Genomic DNA, 8,829 nt, shown 5'->3' with positions numbered 1-8,829 from the left:
TTTACCACATAATCTATTATCATAAACGAACTAAATCTTGTTTTTAGCCGACGAATTAATTGTGTCTCCGAACCTGAAGACGGCGCGCTAACTTTTAGTGATTCACACGCTCCATGTGACGTCACTTAGGGGTTTTAAAGATTATATTTTTTCCCATGGTTTTTCCATTGGACTCAATAAGCTATGGAGATTTCGAGGTTCTTGCGGGCCCAGTTGTTCATATCAGTGTTATTGTCATGTATGTTTACACTGTCCACTGGCAGTGAAATGAGTTTTGTTACGTGCGGGTCGGTGGTGAAGCTGCTTAATGTGAAACACAACGTCAGATTACACTCTCATGATGTCCGCTATGGATCTGGTGAGTGACTTTCATTCAGAAATGCTGTTCGTCTCATTGAGAGGGGATTTAAACTTTGATGTAAAATATAATTTAACAACCGTAGGTCTATTATATTAGGGTAAATAAAAGTATGAAAAGTGTATTTTATTGTTAAGTACATGTTTAATTATGCCTTCAGAAAGCTAACGGTGTTTGAAAATTTGACATCGGTAAAACTTACACTCAAGGTCTGTGTCTTTCTCTTTCTCGTGGAAACATAAACAAAAGTTTGTAGATATTCTGGAGGGTTTAAAAGCATATACTCTAGTTGTGTCCAACTGACGCACTATGCAGTGTGTAACAGTACGATGTACCCAACCGCGTAATTATGGTTGTAGGGTTATTTCATAATCCAACATCAAAGTCTGTGAGCCCTAGGCTATGTTATTAAAGCTGAGACAGTTGAATGGATGAACTGTCCAACATTCCTCACTTGATTTTTTTTAGTGCATCAGTGCGAACACATTCATACTACTAAATTCATAACCCATTTTCTCTAAGATCTGTTAATATGATGATTTAATTCCAGGTAGTGGGCAGCAGTCAGTGACCGGTGTAACCGCAGTGGAGGACAGTAACAGTTATTGGAGTGTGCGGGGAACCAGTGACACTGCATGTCATAGAGGGAATCCGGTACAGTGTGGACAGAACATTCGATTGACCCATGTGAACACAGGCCGCAATCTACACAGCCACTACTTTACTTCCCCGCTGTCTTCAAATCAGGTTTTAATAAGTCATATTTTTTATCACACACTGTAATTTAAAGGTACTGTATGTAGAGTTTGATGGTTTTACTTATACTATTCCTGTTTAGGAGGTCAGTGCCTTTGGCGAGAACGGCGAGGGTGACCATCTGGACGAGTGGACCGTTCTGTGTGCAGGCTCCGTGTGGAAGCGCGATGATTCTGTTCGGTTCCGTCACACGGCCACTGACGCTCTGCTCTCTGTGACGGGCGAGCAGTACGGCAGGCCCATCCACGGCCAGAGAGAAGTGCACGGCATGATGATCAGCGGCTCACACAGCGACTGGAAAACGATGGAGGGCATCTTCATGAAACCCAGTGAGACTGGATCCAGGGATTTCAGCAGTCCAATACACACTGAGTTTTAGAGAAATGCTTCATAAAAGCTGACCTGTATTAACCAACCGGCCCAGAAAAGGAACATTGAGCTGTTCTGAAAAACAGTTTGATAAATTAAATTGTGCCTCATGCTCATTTTTAACACTTGAAGCATTTCATTTTATGTTGCACTGCGTACACTACTGTTCAAAAGTTTGGAGTCAGTTTTTGTCCTTTAAGAAATCAATACTTTTTTTTAAAGGACACATTAAAAATTAATCAAATAATCCTGAAAAAAATGTTTCACGGTTTACATAAAAATATTAAGCAGCACTATTTTCAACTGATTCTTGTGCATCAAATCAGCATATTAGAATGGTTTCTGAAAGATCATGTGAGTGAAGACTGGAGTATTGATGCTGAAAATGTAGCTTTCCAATTACAGGAACAATATGATGTTGTTTACTGTATTTTTTATGTATAGACTTGATGAGCATAAGAGAATTTTTCAAAAACATAAATATAACTGACCCCCTAAATTTTTGAAAGGTAGTGTATGATAACTTTGGAAGGCAGAAAGAATCCACTTTTATCCTTTCAAACAAATGTTAAGAAATTAATGCAACAATTTTACAGATTTCATAATTATAAGGCACATTTTCATTAAGTGTTTTAACTTGCGTCATTAATGTTTTGTGCTCACAGAAAATTTAATGGCCATTAATATATAAAAATCATGGCCACCTGTTTGCATCACAAAATTGGCCCACAACTGTTCTAAAACAACAACAACTTCAACTGATATAAATATAATATAAATGAATTGTACACAGAACAAACTTGAATTGCTTTCTGCTGACCTCAGCAGTAGTGCTACATTAAACTGCCACAGTATTACCATTAATCTCATTGAGAGACTTATGTGGTGCTATGTATTGATGTTATAGGTTATTTTCCTAAAGGAAGCCATAAGTCACTTCTGATAAAAGCTCTTATACAGCCATTAGTATCACACTTGCTCATTTGAACATTACCACCCTGGGAAAGCAAGTAACTAATAAGGCAATTTCAAAGTTTACATTAAGTAGGTTATCATTTTTAAAGTGCCATCTAAATTCCTTAATTACATTTGAAACAAGTGCCTTTGTCATTTTTATTAATTTACCTTGATTACATATAGATGCTGTAAGATTTAAGTTGTGATCTGTAAATGTTTTTTTGTTTGTTTACATGGTTGGGGTCACAGCTGTATATCTAAGAATATCTCAGAACACATTTTGAAGTATTCCTCATTAAACAGACTATCTAGAGTTTAATACCTCAGACTATCACTTTCTATGTCAGATCTCGGAAAACAGTATTTAAAAAAAACCAATTGAAAATGTATGTGCTTTGATGGTTGTGTAGATTTTTTAAATTAAACAAATCAAGACTGGCTTATTTATTCATTCATGGTCCTTCTTTTATCATATCTAGATGTGCACAGCTTGAGAAGAGAAGCAATTATTTTGTATGTATTATTTAATTCATTTATTTTAGTCTTATTTTTAGAAAATCCAATTGTGCCCCCTTTTGGCTAAAAACAACAATAATAACCAAAAATGATGATGATAACAAATATTGGATGCAAAGATATGTTTATTGTCATGTTCAATAAATAATTTTATTTTATCCATATTCTTTACATGTAAGTATACCTTTTTGTTTAGAAACCATATTGCTGTAATCTGACTGTCAATCCACATCCTGCATGCAATATGTATATGTATTTGCATATTAATAGTCCTTCTTTTGATATAGTCCATAAAAATACATACATATAAAATTTGATTTGGCATGCTTCAAATTCAGATGAAGTTAGGATCTGGATTGAGAGTAAATTAATTTAAAAATTCCATCAACCTTTGCAATATTAAAAAATAAATTAAATACCAATATAAAACATAAATATCATTAATCAACAAAATATAAAATACAGTGTCAAATAAAACCTGGACCGATTTACATTTTCAAAATGCCCATAAACTAGAGTTTTTTAATTTTATTTTTAGATTGTATATTCTAACAACAAAATGGCAACAAGCAGAGGAATACACAAAATAATGGCTGATCCAGGACATTTTTTAACTTTAGTCCACCAATCTAGTCCACCAATTTAGGATAATTGAAAAAACAAACAAAAAAACAAACAAAAAAAAAGCAAATATTCTTATAACATAATACAATAGCAAGGCGCAACACTTTAAATTGATACTGTACCTGTCAATTTTTTTAACGTTATAAAAAGAAGACACTTATGCTAATTAATGTTGCATTAATCTAATCAAAAATACAGTAAACACATTTATTATTTATGTAATTTATGGCAAAGCTGAATTTTCAGCGTCATTATTTCAGTATTCAGTGTCACATGATCCACATTTATGTTGAAAACAATTTTTGCTGCTAAATATATATTTATTTTGTTTGAATGATGATACTTTTGTCCTGAAAAAGTTCAATGAACAGCATTTATTTGCACTTTTTCAATTTCATAGCATTATGTCTTTACTGTCACCTTTGATCAATTTAATGCATCCTGCATGAATAAAAGTTAATTATTATTTTTTTTTTTTATCTTAACACAAATGTTTGAATGGTGTCATGGTTTCCATAAAAATGTAAGCAGCAAAAATTTATTAAAATAGAAAACAATTATTTTAAATGGTACAATTTTCTTTTACAATGTTACTGTTTTAACGTGTTTGTGATTAAATAAATGCAGTCTTGGTGAGCAGAAGAGACTTCTTTCAAAAACATTAAAAAAAAAAAAGGATTCTAAACTTTTGGCAGGTAGTGTCTATATGGAATCGACACTGAAGTACACTCCTGTTTCCAGCTTATTTTTGGTAAAAGTTACTTTGTTTCTTTACCACTGTCCCATTACAAGGATTTCCCTCAAATCTTGAACCCCACTAGATGGCGCTATTGATCCAAAAGTTTCCTCATTCCAAAGCAAATACTGACAGATTACAAAGCACCAGTCTTTAATCAAGCAAGCCATTCTGTAAAATTCTGGAAAACTGACAGGAACTTTGTCCAGTAAACCGTTCCTGATAATTCGCTTTTCCTTTGTAGTGTATTTTTCGCACAGAATGCTGGTACTGTTTCAGATATGATTTGCTCACAAGAAGGAAACAAAGGGAGTTCAGACATTTAGACTGATGCTCTCCGCAAATGCCTATAAGCAGTACAGACCTTGAAAAAGCACTGCATTAGTGTTCTGAACATGCAAACATGACAGTCAAACAGACGACTCTTTTGTGTGGCACTATATGCATAAATACACATGCAATATAGGGGGAGTGACAAACAGCTGTAAATATACACAATAATAAGGAACACAGGGAAGGAGACTGATGTGCTCACACATTATAAATATATAGACAAACAGGTAGACAAATACTTATATTACACACATAGACTCTAACTGTAAAAGAAAAAGTGCTATTTTAGAGATTGACCAGTTTACTTCTGGTTGATTCAGAGCAATATTTGTTGCATTCATTGACTCTCTGAACCTGAGAGTGAATAAAAACTCAAAATGGACCAAAAAGTCCAACTATGTAGGAGACTCTTCCGCAGAAGTTCAGTGTCATATAGTTCAACCAGACAATATTATGCAAACATTGAGAAGACCTTGAGACGATATCAAAGAGAGTATTATACCATCTTCTTCAGTTTAGACAAACAAAACGAGATTATATGAAATTAATGAAATAGACTTCTAAAAAGACAACTCACACAGAAGGCGCACCACATAGCGTGGAATTTAATTCATCCCACTTGCTTTGCAAAATATGAACCTTGTTAATGTCCAGCCACAAAGCACAACTCATGACAACAATGAGAAATCAGCCTGCTTCTACTCACACTGAGTACTATAAACTACCATTTAAAAGTTTGGGGTCAAAGATGTTTTCGGAAGAAGTCTCTTCTGTTCACCAAAGCTGCATTTATTTGATCAGAAATAGTATAAAACAGCAATATTGTGATACACTGTATTATAATCATTTAAAAATAACGGTTTTATTATGTTTTAGAATGTAATTTATTCCTAAATTTCACCATTCATCAGCCATTGCTCCAGTCTTCTTCAGTGTCACTGATCCTTCATTCTAATTTGCTGATTCATGAAACATTTCCTATTATTATCAATGTTAAAACAGTTGTGCTGCTTAATATTTTTGTGGAAGTTGTGATAATTTTTTTTCAGGATTCCTTGACAACAGAATTTATTTGAAACAGAAATGTTTAGTAACAAATGCTTTCACTGACACAATGATAGTAGAAAGAGAGATGGCTGAGAGACAGAAAAGCTCAGAGCAATATCACTGGATGAAAAAGGGTTATGATCAATTCAGGCAAGAGCTTTAGGGGTCGCATTAATATTAGAAAAGCTCTCCAGCACAAGCGGGAAGGCCTGAAAACGGACCCCAAGGTTGTGTTGTTTCTGCTTAATACGCGAGTAGCGTTTGTTTTGAGTGTCATTAGCCCCTTTCTCACAGCAATCCTCGTAAATTACCGTAAAATTACCAAAAATGACTTTACCGGTAAATTCACAAATATGCTGTTCACACAAGCAACGGCGTTCTGGATTTTTACCGGTAAGAGACCATTCACACATCAGCACTAAAATACTGTAAATTCTGTGATGTCAGTCATTCGAAATGATCTTTAAAGGGATACTTCACCTCTGGAAAGATGAATGTGTATTTAAAATGGGTCATTATGTAGAACAAAAGTGAAATTATATTTCAATTCGGAGCTTTCTAGACTGAGAAAAGTCATGTGGATGAAAGACAACAACTCCCAGAATGCACTTGCTTCACTGTCCTAGGAGGCCACGCCTACCGGTAACACAACAAGTCTAGGCTACTAGTGAGTCTCAGTGATGAGTCTGCCCGAAAATCGAGTTTTGAGATCACCCAAAATGTCTGAAATTCGGCTTTTGCGATCTACAGTCGCCATTCATTATGTTTACTGTGGCGAGAAGCACGAGAGATGGCCACAGGAAACCGGTGCGAGGTCGGTGGCGTGACTACTGATGAGCGACACCTGTGAGACACGAATCAACCGATCACTTAGCGTTTATTCAGATTTACCAATCGGAATGAATTCAGTTAGATTGAAACAAAAAGTGTGCATGTAAACAATGAATGGCGACTGCAGAATCCCGGACATCGATGGCCGGACATGTCCGGGAAAAAGAGGATGGTAACCCCTACTACTCAGCTTTCTCCACAGAACAAGAGCCTGCTAGCTTAGCTTCCAAAAAAAAGATGGCTGACACTATGTATGTGTACATTTTGCAAGTGAGATCCCACCCTCTATGGGCATGCGGGACAGCTACTACTACTACTAGCTATAGTCTTTAGCCTCAGGCCAAAAAATCCTCAGATGACGCAAAATGACGATTTTTGTGTCATCTGAGAATTTTTTCCAGATGAAAAGTACATAAATTTCTCGTCTCAGGGGGATATGAGGGTGGAAATACTGCAGGTTTTCTACTAATACAAAGCTTAATGCTAAATCCTGAAGTATCCCTTTAAATACTGCGCTCTGTGCACACATGAGAAGAAGCACTTTAGTTTTCACTCACTCACATCTTTTCCATTTGACAACATTTTGACGTCTGAGTGAAAGGTATAAGGGATGATCAAACAGAACGCGCTTTTGCTCTTAAAACACGAGACGCACATAATGGTATCCAACTACAGTGCCACATAGTATTAATTTCTTTCCAAAACAAAACATATTGACCCCAAACTTTTGAGCAGTTGTGTACGTCTTAATATTTTTTTGATGCTGTTGTCATTTAATCTTACCACACTACATGTTTAGTTCAGCGATTGCTATCCAATTATAATTTCAAACTTTTATTTGGTGTTTGTTTCTTTCTTTTCTCAAAATAAAGTCCTCCTCCTCTCTCCCCCTCTCTCAATTATGCTAATGTGAAGGACTTTAAATTATCATTAGTTGCAATACAAATAAACCTTGGAAATAAGGTGTAGTTATTTTGCATTTAGTGACAGTCCAACCAAAGGAGGAGATGTTAAAAATCAGCTGCTCGTTCATCATATCAGATTCATCAGATGCATTGTGGGATACAGTATTCTATGCAGGTTGTATCCTGCATATTTTGGTTATAAGGGTTTTCTTTGCATACTGCACACAATATACTGCATAGGGTAAAAGTAATAGTATGGTCGTAAGCTATTCCGAAATACCCAACAGTCCCTTTAACAATAAACGACATCTTCAAAGATTTCCATAAATGAACTTCAACACAGTAAGCCTCAAAACAAATCGGACAGTGCATTTGAGATGAACATGCACGCACTCTTCATGCCAGACATCCTGCGGTGGCTCTGTTGGACAGGCTGCCAGTCACTCCTCGTCGTTCCCATCTGACATAGCTTGAAATGAGATAAAGTACAAAGTCGTGGACTTTTAAAGACACGGAATGAGAAAGACACGCAGCGCAGAGGGAGACGGATGTTATTGCATTAAATGGTATTCAGTGAGGAGCCCTTGCATGTCCCTGTCAAGCTGCTGATGGTGGACATTCCTCACTGTTGTTTCACAGTCAGTCACAATCACAATCGACATAATAAATATAAAAGAAAAAACTCAGGGATTCACATCCTCTGCACTGTGCGCTCCCCAACACTCTTCAAAGCTAAAAGAAAGTGGAGTTTTTAAAGCATGTTTCTCAAGCAGAGGTCAGATCAATGGGGGTTCACAGTGGGCGGGGCTATTCCATGCCATTCCGCAACATCTGATTGGCTGCAATGAGCATGACGCTGATGATGAAGGCCATTGCAAAAGCACAGATGAGGCTCTTGCGGACACACGTCTGACGATTCTTCTTTTTCGAATGCACTGATGGAGTAGAACAGAGCATATATGAAAGACACATAGAGGAGATGCTAGCGGTTACTGCTATGGAGCATTAGACATCAATGACGGCACACGTTGAGCATAAGCCATCCGAACAATAATCCAGCAGTGCTGTTGATCTCTGTGCATAATGAGGCTTTGGATATGCACAATAGTGAAACAAAACGTGTGGCATGCTGAGCTGCCTTACTGGACTCGACACAAGTCGCACACTAATGATCGCAGCCAAACACGCACAGATAGCAGAACATATTCGGTTGGAGCTGTTTAAGGGCACAATGTGGGCCAATAAAGGATAGATTTTAAAACAATGTGACAGACTGATTGGATTTTGAGGCATGAAATTGTTCGATTTTATTCACCTTTTTCTCTGCCCAGCAGATTCGATTCCATTCAATTTGTGTTGTTATTCTGTGCTTCATATTGAGATTAAATATTGAACTG

At 36.5% G+C, this 8,829-nt stretch overlaps 2 protein-coding genes across 3 annotated transcripts in view; one reads left to right on the top strand and one right to left on the bottom strand.

Moving 5' to 3' along the window:
- Positions 1 to 95: 95 nt before the first annotated feature.
- Positions 96 to 2,883, top strand: sdf2 (stromal cell-derived factor 2). The gene is made up of 3 exons (XM_039694066.2): positions 96 to 358; positions 909 to 1,105; positions 1,197 to 2,883. Exons 1-3 carry the CDS (start codon positions 184 to 186, stop codon positions 1,491 to 1,493), a joined length of 669 nt encoding a protein of 222 aa, XP_039550000.1. The 5' UTR covers positions 96 to 183; the 3' UTR covers positions 1,494 to 2,883.
- Positions 2,884 to 4,584: 1,701 nt separating this feature from the next.
- Positions 4,585 to 8,829, bottom strand: part of caln2 (calneuron 2) — a 32,254-nt gene continuing 28,009 nt past the window's right edge. For both annotated transcript variants that reach the window (XM_039693624.2, XM_039693626.2), the window contains exon 6: positions 4,585 to 8,367. In XM_039693624.2, coding sequence (XP_039549558.1) covers positions 8,240 to 8,367 — 128 coding nt within the window. In that variant the 3' untranslated portion in view covers positions 4,585 to 8,239. The remainder of the gene's footprint in view (positions 8,368 to 8,829) is intronic.

This window comes from Pimephales promelas, chromosome 19 (genome assembly GCF_988280905.1).
Source record: "Pimephales promelas chromosome 19, fPimPro1.hap1.1, whole genome shotgun sequence".
NCBI classification, from domain to species: domain Eukaryota; kingdom Metazoa; phylum Chordata; class Actinopteri; order Cypriniformes; family Leuciscidae; genus Pimephales; species Pimephales promelas.
Note: the sequence above shows the minus strand (reverse complement) of the source record. Positions and strands in the feature narration are given on the sequence as shown.